At 30.0% G+C, this 15,811-nt stretch overlaps 2 protein-coding genes across 2 annotated transcripts; both read left to right on the top strand.

The window, feature by feature from the left end:
- The first annotated feature begins 3,442 nt into the window (after nucleotides 1–3,442).
- Nucleotides 3,443–5,586, top strand: LOC112276866 (UDP-glucose 6-dehydrogenase 3). The gene has a single exon (XM_024508646.3). The coding sequence runs from the start codon at nucleotides 3,685–3,687 to the stop codon at nucleotides 5,128–5,130; it is 1,446 nt and encodes a 481-aa protein (XP_024364414.1). The 5' UTR covers nucleotides 3,443–3,684; the 3' UTR covers nucleotides 5,131–5,586.
- Nucleotides 5,587–14,049: 8,463 nt separating this feature from the next.
- On the top strand, nucleotides 14,050–15,342 carry LOC112276998 (small ribosomal subunit protein eS7). The gene is made up of 2 exons (XM_024508905.3): nucleotides 14,050–14,412; nucleotides 14,819–15,342. The coding sequence occupies exons 1-2, from the start codon at nucleotides 14,137–14,139 to the stop codon at nucleotides 15,128–15,130; spliced, it is 588 nt and encodes a 195-aa protein (XP_024364673.1). The 5' UTR covers nucleotides 14,050–14,136; the 3' UTR covers nucleotides 15,131–15,342.
- Nucleotides 15,343–15,811: the final 469 nt, after the last annotated feature.

Below are 15,811 nucleotides of genomic sequence, written 5' to 3'. Positions count from 1 at the left end.
GAATATGTAAAAAATGTGTAATTTTAAAATTTTACAGAGATTTAAAATAAATAAAAATAATATCCAAAAGTTTGTATAAGATTTTCAAATGTTATAGATAGTGCTTGTAATTGTAGTTTGTTGTGCCTATATGACCTAAGTTCTTCTCTTACTAATATATATATATATATATATATATATTATGTGACTTTATTATATTTATTCTTAATTTAATTTTTTAAAAATACATTTAATCTTTAAAAATATTCTAAAATCACATATATATATATACATTAATTATTTTATTAATATAATATATTTATGATAGAAATTATGGTTTAAGTATTTATTTTTATTATTTTTGTAATATACCTATCATAGAATATATTATTGAATCATGTTATTTAATTATTTTTAATACTTGTATACAATAACATAAAACAAAATTATTCATGCATTTTAAGTCATGTCTTTATAAAATCTTAGATTAGTCTTAATAAAATATAAATATATACATGTGTTTTATTAATATATATATATATATATATATATATATATACACACACACACACTATGATTTAAATCTGTGATAAATATATTAAATCTAAAAAATATTAAACACGTATTAAAAGTCTTTAATAATAAAATTATACAAATGAAATATTTAATATGATATTCTATTTTTATAATACTATATAAAATATAAATCATTAATAATATAATACTTTGAATATAAATTTAATAAATCCTAGTTATTGCAATCTATAATTTTTCAAATGATATTTATATAATCTTGTTTTTATTCAACAAGTCCACCCAATAAAGGGCGTTTTATCTCTATGTAAAAAATTGTTCTACATGATTGTCCATCTAGTTTAGAATGATGATAAGTACTTATTGAACTTCAAATGTAAGGTTGGGATAGATCTAAAACACTAGCATGCATTAGAATTAAAGCATTCTTTTATATTGTTTATTAATATCTTTTATTGTAAAAATTGTTTATAATATTACTTATTATGGCACAAGTAAGACAATATTCTACATTAAAAGGGCTTACATATTAATAAAGTAATTAGATAAACATCATAGTTACTAAATTTAGATGTTATATATATATATATATATATATATATATAAGTCTTCATTCAAACTTTTAGATAAGTCATTTATGTATTAGAATTTTATATATCATAGAAACAAGAATAAAAAAATGAAAAAACTCTCATATTATATAAATATAAATAAAAAATATAGTAATAAATTAAAATCCAATTTTAATGTTGAAAAGTAATTTTTGTATAAAAAATAGTTTAAATGTTATATACTCTTGTTTAATATATATATATATATATATATATATATATAGATAATATTAAATTTAATAGTTCTTCTTTCATATCAAGTGTATCTTTTAAAACTTATAATAAATATATCCTAACAATTCCATTATTCTATTTTTATATTTATAGTATATTAAATGATATTTCTATTTTATAATACCTATTTGTCTTTTTCATAGTATGAGACATGTATTATATGAAACAATTATTCAAATCTTTAAAACGTGACTATTATTTTAATTTACAACACGTTTTAAAGAATATATTAGAACTTAAAGGTTAATACACGTCCTTTTCAATTTCAAGTAGAAAATATTGTATCAATTTTATTTGAAAGTCTATATATTCTTGTATTGCCCATGAATATATATATATATATATTCATTTTGTGTTTATTAAAGCTCGCCTACCTTCTTCATTTTCTATTCAAATTTCAATTATTTAAAATTTGCAAGTACGAGGAAGCACGTACAAAACAGTAGTTACAAGAATCAGGAGATATTTCTTTCTTCCTCTTTACAACAATGAACGCTCTTCACGTAATTTTAAATTCCATTGTATAAAATTCTCACCACATTTCACGGTCCATCACCACCACTTCCAGCCATGTCCCTACAGTGCACAAAAACCTATTATCAATAACGAAAGCTACTTTTGAAGAGTTGACCCCTTCTATCCTTAATAAACACGCACAATATTAAAAATATTTACAAATGCTAGTTTCTCCTTTTTGTTTTGATCGTACTCGTCACCACGAGCCTCCACTTGAATGCCATTCTCCCAGATGCAGAGCTGCACCGTTGAAACTTTTATTGCAGCCACAGAGATGTTGCAACCGAAGCACAAATTTGGCTTGCAATCAGCTGTTGGCCAGATTTCGAACAGCGATCCAGCAACAAACTCTGAGTATTCCACTTAGATCTTCGTTAAATACTCATGTTGTCGGCGCAAAATCAGTTCACCTCATTCATCTCATGCATTCAACTTCAACCTCGCACAAACCCCACCAGGCAACACATGCAGAATATGTGACAGTGACAGCAGGCAAGAGCTTCCGTTTTTTTTTTTCTTCTGAATTAGGGCTTCGTTATTCGATGTCGGAGGGACGTTACCACGACAGAGGTCGCCGTTAGAAATCGAGATCGTAAACTCGAGTTTCGTCAAAGAAAAGTAGTGAACAACAAGCAAATTGAGGAATGAACGTGACAGATTGTGAAGAGCATAGAAAGAATCGTGAAATCCAGCAAGCGTCCAGTTCAAGAGGAGTTGACAAGAGCTCACGGAATTCTGGTTAAGCAAAAATAGCCATACCGATAATTAGCGATAACAATAATTCGAAATTGATTTAATCTGCTGGACGTGTTGGCAATGCTATAGCGACAATCAATCATTCCACGACGGGATCCGGAACAACAAATTGGCGCAGCCCCAGAATTGCTGACGAGCTCTCGCTCGAAGGTGTGGCCATGCCGAAGCTTAATGCCAACTGGGTGCGTGCGACCACGATTCTGGCCATCGGGAACCATTGGGAACTACAAGAGAACGGCTCCACAGGAAGGGAACCGTGCCAACGCCCACGTGGGGAATATGGACCTATAAGGCCCCCACGTGGCTGGTTCCTGTTGGGCACGGCTACCACCACTACTGGAGCCTCTTCGGAGTAAATTCCCTCACCGGGTAGGACAGTACTAATTATTAACTAATTTCATTATTGTTAACTATTAGTATTTATTCATTGAATTTGTATTTTAGTCTATAATATTCTTTCCTTTTGATTTTTGATATTCTCTTAATTTTAGTATTTAATTTACGTTATTGACGATCCAATGGTGTAAAGTTTGAAGATGCTTAGGGCTGAAATTCCTTATTAAAATGGGTGAGTCTGCAGAACCCACCAGAATGATATTCATTTCTTTTCTTTTCGTATAAATTAATATAATTATAAATTTATCATATTGTTAAAGGACACCAAATGTAAAAAGTGAAAAGAACTAACCCTCTATGGATATACTTTAAAGTAGTTGTGGGAATCGCGAGATTCGCATCGCACAGACACTGTACCTCTGCCTTTAGCTTTTTTTCGCTGTGTTGCTGCTGCAGCGTTCGCTCACGCGCTCGTGTTGCCCTTGTCGACGCGGAAACGCAGAGAGACCCTCCTCGCGTCCTCCACCATCTCGTCAGTCTCACTTGCTGTTGCTTTATAATCTCTTCGTTGCCCTGTTGGGTCTTTGCGAATTTCACAGTTTGAGTTTTGGACTTTGCTTGGCCAGATCTTACCGCGGTAGACTTCGAGGTTTTCGGTGGAGTTTGGTGGCGGTGGGTTTTTGTTTTTGTCGGTTGGATTCAAGGAAAAACGGTCAAGATGGTGAAGATTTGCTGCATTGGAGCTGGGTACGTCGGGGGTCCGACCATGGCCATGATTGCGTTGAAGTGTCCCGATATTGAGGTTGTAGTGGTGGACATTAGCAAGCCTAGGATTGCTGCCTGGAACAGCGATGATTTGCCGATTTATGAGCCGGGGTTGGACGAAGTGGTGAAAGAGTGCAAGGACAGGAACTTGTACTTTTCCACAGAGGTGGAAAAGCATGTTGCTGAGGCGGACATTGTGTTCGTGTCTGTGAACACACCTACCAAGACGAGGGGTTTGGGAGCCGGGAAGGCCGCGGATCTAACGTACTGGGAGAGCGCAGCGCGCATGATTGCGGATGTGTCGAAGAGTGACAAGATTGTGGTGGAGAAGTCGACCGTGCCTGTGAAAACTGCAGAGGCCATCGAGAAGATTTTGACCCACAACAACAACAAGGGCATTAGCTTCCAGATCTTGTCTAACCCTGAGTTTCTTGCCGAGGGGACTGCCATGGCGGACTTGGACAAGCCCGACCGTGTGCTAATTGGAGGGCGTGAGACTCCCGCAGGTCAGAAGGCTGTGGCGGCTCTCAAGGCCGTGTACGCGCACTGGGTCCCGGAGGATCGCATCATCACTACCAACTTGTGGTCTGCTGAGCTCTCTAAACTCGCCGCCAACGCCTTTCTAGCACAGAGGATTTCTTCTATCAACGCCATGTCGGCTTTGTGTGAGAGTACTGGTGCTGAGGTAAACGAGGTTGCCTACGCTGTGGGTAAAGACTCTCGCATTGGCCCGAAGTTCTTGAACGCTAGCGTTGGTTTCGGTGGGTCTTGTTTTCAGAAGGATATTCTCAATTTGGTGTACATCTGCGAGTGCAATGGCCTCCTCGAGGTGGCTCACTACTGGAAGCAGGTTATTTCCATCAACGATTACCAGAAGTCAAGATTCATCAAGCGCGTGGTGTCGTCTATGTTCAACACTGTCTCTGGCAAAAAGATTGCCGTCCTTGGATTTGCTTTCAAGAAGGATACTGGTGACACCCGAGAGACGCCTGCCATTGATGTCTGCCATGGCCTGCTTGGCGACAAGGCATTGCTCAGCATTTATGATCCCCAGGTGACGGAGGAGCAGATCAAGCGCGACTTGGCCATGAACAAGTTCGACTGGGACCACCCCCAGCACTTGCAACCTCAGAGTCCGACCGCCTTCAAGCAAGTTTCTGTCGTGTGGGACGCATACGAAGCATGCAAAGATGCTCACGGTATCTGTGTTATCACCGAGTGGGACGAGTTCAAGAAGCTCGACTATCAGAAGATCTACGACAACATGCAGAAGCCCGCCTTCCTCTTCGACGGAAGGAACGTGCTCAACGTCGAGGAAATGCGCAAAATTGGGTTTGTTGTCTACTCAATTGGAACGCCCTTGGATTCATGGGTCAAGGATCTACAAGTCTCCATTTAGATCTAACACTATAGTAGCTGGTTTATTTATTTTTATTTTTCCATTCTTTATTCTTGGCCAATTGTTCATCGGTCTGAGCACACAATGCACCTAGTCTGGCAGCTCTGCTGCGTGGTTTACACTTCCTGGCCGAGATACGCTGACAGACAATATATAGAGGTACTGCAAGATTGCGCCACCTTGATGCCCTTATGTAAGAGGTTGATTCAATTTTGATGTTCATACATGTCATGGCGCTAGTTTTTAAGGTTATAGAGCCTGGTGCACCTATTGCTGTGCCATCAGGTGGCCTGCAGTCAAGAGGCGATTTCTTCTTCTGATAGGTTATTATGAGGAGACCAGACAGTTTCTAAGCTAATGTAGGAAGCATTACAAAAGGTGCAATTTGCGGTGTTGGTGTATTAGCCGAATATATTTTTGTTTCATCGAAGATTGATGCTCGTTGGTTTCCTAACATTCCGACGTATTTTTGTTGATTGATAGTATGAACAGATCGCGGAAGAGTGTTTATCGCTCTGCAATGCTGTCTATTTTGTATTGCACTCACACAATTTGGGACCATTAGAAAATGTTGGCGCTGTGGTTTTCGAAAAGGGCTTTGAGACAGTAATACTTGTGCTGCATAAAATTGGGGTTTTGTACTAAATTAATGCATGGCGGTAGGCTGTTAATAGTCATTCATATGCACTTCTGTCTCGTTGTTTCTTTTTGTGAATCTGCGTGGTCATTTTAAAGGTAAAGTTTATATATTTTTCATACCCCTCAGAAACTTGCATATTCCTCTCGCTATACTGGAAATTAAAATTTACCAGTGATTACAGAATCTGTTTTGATTGGAAATGGTTCGCTAGCGCGCCTGGAATGCATCAGACATCGAACAATAATGAACATACGAAGATGGAAAATACTTAGTCTAACGTAAAACTAAACTAATTGAAGTTTTATTGCATTGGTGCTGTAAAAATATTAAAAAATAAATAATGTAATTTAACATCAAATCTAGTTCATGTATGTCAAAAACAGATGCACAAATTTTATGAAAAGCATCTAACGAAATTCAGGACCACCCACAAATTTCATTTGTTGTGCAATTGAATGAAATAAAAGTCAAGCAAATAAATAAGAAGTCCTTAAGAATTTTATCCTATGTAAAATGAGTGATTTTACCAAGCCATAAAAAATAAATTCTAACTCTAAAACTTAAAAAATTAGATAAAATATACATCAAAAGAAAATATTTTCAAGAACCTAATAATTTTAAAACCAAAATTCAATGTGTGGTTTACTTTGAAAAATACTCTCAAATAAAAACTCAGGACTCAGTAGTTTGCATTGCAAATACCACTATTACAATAAAATATCTATAGCCATATTTAAGAGAACTGATAAAATAAACAAAACATATAAATCAAATGCCCACTTGGTTAATACAACAAGAAATCTTGGCACTACCATTTTCTTTTATTTATTTATTTTCTTTTACATCAATTTGAATTTGATTTGTTTTTGTAATTATTAACAATACTTAATAAATTGTTTGCAATAATCTCAATTTTTTTATTCCTAAAAATGAAATAATTTTGGTAAATCTCAATATTAAAAATAAGAAAAAATATTCAATAACAATAATTTTAAGAATTCAAATACACTCTATCAATCTTTAAATATCTAGTTACATTTTTGGATTAAAAAGTTGTAGTAATTGGAACCAATAAGTTTATATGTTTCCTTCAAAAACATCAATTTGTTTTGATCTATACAAAATTTAATCTAACTTAAAGATGCTAACTCCGTAGTAGAAAGAACAAAAGAAAAAAAGAAAAAAAAAAAGATAAAATATGATTTGAAAGAAATTATATTTAGTTATAAATATGAAATATAATTTTTTTTAGATTTTCAGCTTTTGGGATTTTGTAAAATACTTAAAATACTTAATATTACATTAAGTGGATGATAGTAGTAATAATTTACAGTTCTAAAAAAATCCATATATTATTTTTATGATTATAAATCAATAAGATAGATTTTTTTATTAAATAATTATTTATAAAATTAAAAAAGAATAATTCTATGTTTTATATTTACATTATTATAATATGAGTAAAATATAGTTTTTAAAAAATGATTCAAACTTTAAGTATTATTATTAATTATTTATATTACAAAATATTATGTATATGTTTAAAATTTCATAAAAAACCATCAATTTGAATCCTAACAAATTTTGACATTAATCCTATTGTACTATTTTAACAAAAAAATTTATTTATTCTTTTTATTAATTCTTATTTTTAAATAATTAACCAAAATTTAAATTATTTTGTGGTATTTCAAAGATTGATTAATCAGATAAAAAATATTACTTTATTTCATTCTTCTATATATCTCAAAAATTTATCTCACTAAACTTCATTAATCAAATTAGAATAATTTTTAAGTTACCAATAAACTTGATTGATGAATTTATTGAAAGGCTTTGTAGACTATAGGTTAAATTTATAAAATAGCAAAAATATATTATTTGGTAGATGGATTTTTTAAAATATAAATTTTATATTGAGGTTTTTATAAGAACTTTAAATGAAGAAAAAAACTTTATTTGAGGAATTAAATTTACTACAATCAAATGCCTTAAAATCTATATAGGAATCTTAAAAATATGCTAGAAACAAGAAATGGGTTGAAAATAGTGAAGAATGCCTCACTCTTTTTTCTATAAATATTCTATAATTAAAGAGCTATATAGGAATAATCTATACATCATTCAATTCATGTCTAAATTATTAAGAAAACTTCCAATATGTACACTATGTGGCCAACATGTGCAACATGAGGCTTATATGTTGGCCAAGTTTCAACTTACCAATCACCTACAAATACTTGTAAAATCAAATATATATCTATGAAACTTCTTACTATGATAAAAGTAGAAGTATATAAAAGTATATTAATATACTTATATTAATAAACAAAACATTATAGAGAATTGATAAAATAAACAAAACATATAAATCAAATTAATATACTTTTACATACTTCTACTTAATTTCTCTTATCTTCTTAATTATTAATGTTAGTATTAATAATTGAAACATTATAGCTACTTCAAACGCCAAATTCTATAAAGTACAATAATTACATATTGAAGAAGTTTAAGATATGGCAAATTGTATTTGCCACATATTCTAATCTTTATTTTCTTTACAAATAATTGACAAGTCTTTTCAACAATCAATAATATTATATACCAAGGCAGAAAGAAAACCATGAAATTTCATCATTATTAATACTTTCACAACTCTCTTCAATTAAAATATTAGAAACACCATTAAGAGTAGATAATACTTCTAAAAATATTACCAAATATTGAAAGCTTCTTCTAAGCTCGTGATATCATATGCATTGTATGTTACCATCTATTTGAATAATATATTATTCTTGAGGGTCTTTATTTCAATAATGTTGCCTTAAAGGTTGTGACAATCTCAATGGTTTGTTTTGTAACTCAATGAATAATAGCTCTTAAGTTGAATCTCTTAGTTGTTGATTTTATATCAAAAATACAACAACCAATAAATGCAACAAATATATATTTGGTGTTGCCATGAAATTGTAAAGATATTAAGGCATACTTTTGCAGCTCTCAAATTAACATTCAAAAAACTAATTGAAATACTTTATTCCAAAATCAATTGCTTGACTCAATGTTTGAGGATGAAGTAAGTTTAATATTAATTTATTTATCTCATATTATAACTCATGAAGAAGTTGGCTAATAAGTGAAATTTTATCCCATTTAATATCAATCACAACCTATCAATATTTTAAAGCGCATAAAAATAATAAACGTTTAATTTGAAGAAAAATCTATATCTTATTAGTTGCAATATATATTACATCATGTTTTTTATATTTAAAATAGGATTTTTTTAATATCAAATTTTATTATTCAAAAAAAATAGAACTTATTTTTAAAAAATATAAAAAAAATTATTTTAATAAATATAACTTGTGATTTGAGAATTTAATAAATTTGATGTTTAAGCTTAATTAATACTTTTACTTGATTGATAAATCTTTGAAAATTTGATTTGTACCATCAAACTTCTTAAATAAAAGAACTTTTGATTTTTTATCAATTGTGATGGTGCTTCAATAATATTCCACTCTAGAAGAAGTAAGATGATTTGGTATAGATGTTGAGATAGCTCCAAAAATTTCCACATCTTTAATTCTAACCAATCTTATTGTACTTTGTAGTAGTAAATTGTATTGATGCATTGCAAGCATTAATTCTCTCATTTGCTCTTGCATTTGTGCTATCATACCTATGATTTCAACAAGCTCTATCATAATAATATACATATATATATATATATATATATATATATATAATTTAACTCAAAAAAATAATAGAATATAAATTGAGTATTTAGTTTAGGGCCAATGTACATGTATTTTGATTATATCACTAGTATTGAGCTCTTTGGTATTACAGGGACAAAACTATACCTTTTATATTAGATAGTGTGTTGTATGGGCAATTTTAAGTCAATCTAATATGTGAATATTATAGATGAGGTGATTTTATATATAGATATGTGTTAGATTTAAGTGAATGAATCAGATCTAATCATTGATCTTAGCTTTAGAGATTTAAGACCAAAGACAATGTTAGAACCATGGACAATGTTAGGAACTATATTCTATTTTTTTGAGGATTGACAAGGAAGTGGTTGATACTATACTTTAAGGGAGCTTAAAATCCATCTTTTGTATAGAAAAGACTCAAGAATGAATTAAATATTATAAATAATATTAATTTAGGAGTAGCTAATCTAAAGCTTCAATTATACTTGTATCTTATGAAGAAAATGATGTCATCTATTTTTCATAAAGAAAAATAAAGCTTTAGTATTGTATGTGTATTTTTGATTAGTTTATAAAAATAAAAATAAAAAAAACTTGAAAAAGATTAATTTAAAAAATTAAAATATGTATCAAAAATCATATATATATATATATATATATATATATATATATATATTAAATTAATGTACTTTTACATACTTTTGTCTCATTCATCTTATTGTCCTAATTTTCCATATCAAATTGATGTCAAAAATATAAACTTCTTTCTACAAAACTATGCACCTTAGCTTCATCTTTGATTTCTTTTCAATGAACTTAAATTTGCTAGAATCATAGCTTCAAATATAATTTGATTTATTTTTTTAAAAAAATCATTTAAATGCATTAGTCATCTTGATCCTTTCTTCAAAGTTACATTTTCAATTGCCACTAAACTTAGCACTTTTAGAACATCTTAGTATCAAAGTTATTGATTTTTAATCCTCTAAAAACTAAACTTGAACAAATTTTTAATATAAAAATTCCTATAGCTCAAAACTTATCAATAATAAAGGAAAATTTTTCAAAATAGAGCTACCAAATTATGAAGGCCATACATCACCTATTACTAAATTGAATAGACTTTCATCTTTTAAACTTTAAAATATAAAATTTTTTAAGTTTAATAAATTATATATATAATAAGTTTTAAGAGCTCAAAATAAAATCTTAGAGATGAAATTGAAAAGAACTAAAGCCATTTATAAAATCCTAGAGAAAATATGGCATAGCTTTGTCCATAAAATATATATATATATATATATATATATATATATATATATATCTTAACTACATAAGCCTACAAAACTACTTATACTATTTTCTTAAGACCTAGAAGTAGTGGCCATATCTTTACTCTTGCACTCCAAAGAGTCTAAACTAAGATCTATAGTCCTAATTGCTTCAAGAATTAAAACTTGAAAGTAAGACTAATAACAATTGAATGAACCATAGAAATGTTTTTTTGGCCAAAGTAACTTCAACATTGTATTGAAAACATATTCTCGAATATATATTGGCTACTCCTATACCTTAGTTTATACAAATTATAATACTTATGTAGATTGGAAATATAACAATTTAAATTCAAATTAAATTACTTCTAAATCACTTCTAACTTATTTCTAACTTACTTCTAACTTACATATAACCTCATTGCTATGATAATTAATTTAAATAATATTTTCAATCCAAAAAAGGTGATTAAAAAAATAATTATAATAATAATTATTATAAAAACTATCCAATAAACTATTAATTATGCTTAAAAATTGATTCAAATTATCTTTTAAAAGTGACTTTTCATTGTAAAGAACCTTTAGAATCTAAAACAAGATTTAATATTTTATGTATTCATTCCAAATACCTTCGATTTTCTTTTTAAGAACCTTTCCAATATTATGTTGTTTAATTATTGATCGTTGTTTTATCATTGATCGTCCTATATCACACAAACATATTAAAAGATAAAATAATATTTTATACAAAGATAATAATTTCACTTGTGTATGTGTGTACGTGTGCATATGTTTGTTTTTTTTACAAAACTATATAGTTAAATAATATAATGTTATTCTAAAAAACTAGATATAGCATGCTTCTTAAGACTTTCAAATTCAAATTGATTATATCTATTATGATGTTCTTTTAATTTGTAAAAATCAATTTCTGATTTTTTAAAGAAAATTTAATCATATTTTTTTATCACAAGCCAATATATATATATCTTATTAGTTAGTACTAAGGTGTTTTGAACAAAAATATAAACAAGATTTAATTCTACTAAACGGAACCAATGTTATGTTTTAATTGATTTTTCTTTTGTATCATTATTACAGGTTTTAAAAAGAACTCAAATCTCATATTTACATATATATATTTTTCTTATATGAAAATACATATATATATATATATATATATATATATATAGATATATATATATATATTCCTTAGAATAGTTGTTACATTTAAATAAGCTTATAATTATATATTTTTTAAATATTTTGCTACTAACAAATATTATATTCTTTATCTAGTGAATTGTGACTCATTAACTTGCATAATCAAAATTAAATCTTTTTATCAATCTAAATTATTTTATTCAAAAAAATTGATTAAATATAATTATTTCACTGAGTTTTATTGATTCAAACTTAAGAATTGGATGTATAAACATTGTTATCAAATGAGAGAACTTAAATAGTTTCTTATACTATATTTTTTGACTATTCATATAAATTGAAGCAAATAAGAATAAGTAGTAACAGGTGGAAGTATTTTAGGTAGATAATACCTTCTTCAAGAAATATTCAAGAAGTTTCTTTGACACAAACTACATGTATAGATTCTTTTAGATAAGCTAAATGACAATAAAAGAAAATTCTACAAAGTTCTTTATCTTTATAAAGGTATTCGCAAATTGAAACATTTGGTCCACAAGCTTTAAGGTACCTACAAAACTTCTACATATTCTTCTTGTTAAGTAGCATGTATAGATATAAGATTGAGGCTATTTTTAATCTTATCAATTTTTTTTTGTAATTAAGTCTTAGTTTAAGATTCTTTGGTTTTATTTATTTATTTATTTATTATTATTATTATTATTATTATTATTATTATTATTATTTTATAAATATAATTATTTTTTTAGATTTTACTGAAATAACTCATCAATCATTTAAAATTTTTTTTGTATTCCTTTAATTTTTTCAAGTTAAATAATAATTTTTAAAATTTTATATTATTCTTCTAAAATTTTTTAATATAGTTTTGAGATTTTATTATGTTGTGATATATTAAGTTCAAATCATTAGCAATATTAGTATATTATTTTTTTAAAATTATTGTAATTACTTAATTAATCAATTTTTTAAATTTTTTTTTAATAATTTGTAGATACATTCTTTTAATTTTTAATAGATGTAGACATATCTACAAATTATTAAAAAAAATTGTTGACATCTCTTAAAAATTACAACTATATTAACATTGTTTTTGATAAAATATTATTTATATATATATATATATATATATATATATATATATATATATATATTTATATACAAAAACATCTCCAATTATTAGTTTTATCTTTAAAACTTTTTGAATTATTCATTAGCATTTTTTTTAGAAAAAAAACTTATATTTATTATTATCTAAATGCTTTATCAATCCTAATAGACCATAACATTAAAATAAAAATAAAAGTTTTAATTTTCATTCTTTAAAAAGTAAAAAATAAATCTTGTTACTTTAGGCATGCACAATTTTTGTTTATAAAGTTTAATACTAATTAGTTGTTTTAAAATTAGTTACATTTATTCTATTAATAATGCTTTGTTAGATCACAACATAATAATAATGATAATAATAGTAGTAATATTATTTTGCTACAAATACCTCTCTTAGTTCTTTGATTGCTTTAATTTTCATTCTTATTCTTCAATTGATATAAATGTATAATTTTTTATAAACTCTGGACATATCTAATATTTGAATTGCCACATAAAATTAAAATTTTATCTTTTAATATAATCATTGATATGCAAAGACTTTAATATTGTAGCTTGAATTGGTAATTGAAATACTTGATAACTAAAAAAAAAAAAAAAAAAAAAAAAACTTTTATTAATGTTAATAAGTAAAATTATATAAACATTACCTTGAGAATATTATTTTGCTAATATTTCTGCATTTAATAAAACAAAAAAAAAAATGAAACCTTAATTATCAAGAATCATTCTTTTGTGAATGTCTTGAGAAAATATGTCATATACCACTAGTAATGACAAATTTATAACCGCAAGATGACAATTTGAGATACAAATCAGAAAAAAATTGGAGAGAAATGTGATGCAGCGTCTTGCGGATGCTACTCGCGAGACAAAACCCTAGCGGGGGGACGCCCACAACGGCCGACGCGAGGGAGCGGCTACTGACGGAGGTGACCCTTTGGGTTTTGCACTCAAAGTGACCTCGACCTTCACCGGTTGTTTCCTTTTCGCTCGCGTGCCTTACGTTTGTAGGCAGCGGCTCCGGTGTATCATTTCACCCTTTCTGAAAGGTTTATCACCTCCGTTTATCACCTCCGCAGCCATGTCCTTCACCGCGCGCAGGAAGATCCAAAAGGAGAATGGGCAGGAGCCAGATGAGTTTGAGGAATCTGTAGCTCAGGCTCTCTTCGACCTGGAGTCCACCAACTCCGAGCTTAAGAGCGAGCTTCGCGACCTCTTCATTAACTCTGCCAAGGAAGTTGATGTTTCCGGAAACCGGAAGGCCGTTATCATTCATGTGCCTTTCCGCTTGCGGAAGGCTTTCCAAAAGATCCACGCTCGCCTCGTCAGGGAGCTGGAGAAGAAGTTCAGTGGCAAGGTTAATGTCCGCATAAAAACCGTTTTCTTTGTGTAATTCCACATTTTAAAACCTCTTCGGTCGATTGTCTTGTTGTTTTTGGGTAATGGTGTACAAAGTTTCGGTGAGGTGTTCAATGAATTAGGGTTTTATCCGATTAGGGTTTCTGCCGCCACATCTATATTGGGCTCATAGGAATGTGTAGTTGGGTGGAAGTCAATGCAGTTCACATACCTGCGGTGTTGCTTAGATCCAACGATGTCATGCATTTCTCTAATCTTTTGTTCCGGAGCGAGTTATTAAAACACTTCATGTAGGCTGTAGTTTGTAATCCGTGTTTGTTATGTTTGATGCAAACCGTGTAGAATAGTTGTGTTTTGTCATTTGACTCATACTTTGGCGTTGGTGTCTTCTGTTGTTTGTGTAGGACGTTGTTTTCATTGTCACCAGACGCATCTTGAGACCCCCCAAGAAGGGTTCCGCTGTTAACAGGCCAAGGAGCAGGACTTTGACCGCTGTGCACGAGGCAGTCCTTGAAGATTTGGTTTACCCATCTGAAATTGTTGGGAAGAGGATGCGTTATCGCCTGGATGGTTCCCGCATCATGCGTGTATACTTGGACCCGAAGGAGCGTAACAGCACGGAGTACAAGTTGGAAACCTACTCGGGGGTTTACAAGAAGTTGACAGGAAAGGAGGTCACTTTTGAGTACCCTATCCAGGAGGCTGTAGCCGCGTGAATGTTTTCGGGGAGCACCAGCTAGACTTAAAACGCCCGCAACAGGGGTCTATGTTCTTGCCACTACAGACTGTGATGTTCATTAACGTGCGGTTCAAAGAATCTTCGTGCTTAGATGCCTGTAGGTTTTTTTTGGTGCAAAACATCCGCAGTTGTTCTGCCTGGAAACGATTGATTTGAGTCTATCTGCATATTCGAGGGTTACGTTTCCTATGTTCGTTGGCCTTGAGTGTTGTAATTTGTGATATGTTTTATCACTTGATTTACACTATTCTGCAGATGAAATTGATTCTCTCAACATAATCACCACCCGAAATACGAAAAAAAACAGATTCCCATGTGAAACCATTACTCAATGTAATCATGAAATTTGTTAATCATTTGGCACGCCATGAAAAAACATAGCTTAAGTGAACCCTGTTACTTTTAAATATGAGCAACAAAAGGATGATGATGGTAGTCATAGAGATGTGTGACAGGGAAGGGTTCGCAAGATGCAAAACAGCAGACTTTCTATGTGCTCTGTACACACTGCAGGGAAGAGGTAGTGGGAAGTTGAGTGAGCGCGGTATCCTTTTGAATCAAGGATGGATATGTTACGTAGACCTTTTCTGAACCAGGAGTGGCAAGGGTGGCATGGAAAGGTATTGAAGTTCCAATGGTAATGGTTTTTTGAGTTTTG

The sequence above is a fragment of the Physcomitrium patens genome, chromosome 24 (genome assembly GCF_059467195.1).
Source record: "Physcomitrium patens ecotype Gransden chromosome 24, ASM5946719v1, whole genome shotgun sequence".
In the NCBI taxonomy this organism is placed as follows: Eukaryota; Viridiplantae; Streptophyta; class Bryopsida; order Funariales; family Funariaceae; genus Physcomitrium; species Physcomitrium patens.
This window is presented reverse-complemented; position numbering and strand designations above follow the sequence as displayed.

Coding starts and splice junctions, on each gene's coding strand:
- LOC112276866 (XM_024508646.3), top strand. CDS start 3,685: ATGGTGAAGATTTGCTGCATTGGAGCTGGGTACGTCGGGGGTCCGACC.
- LOC112276998 (XM_024508905.3), top strand. CDS start 14,137: ATGTCCTTCACCGCGCGCAGGAAGATCCAAAAGGAGAATGGGCAGGAG. Junction 14,413..14,818: donor AGAAGAAGTTCAGTGGCAAG/GTTAATGTCCGC, acceptor TTGTTTGTGTAG/GACGTTGTTTTCATTGTCAC.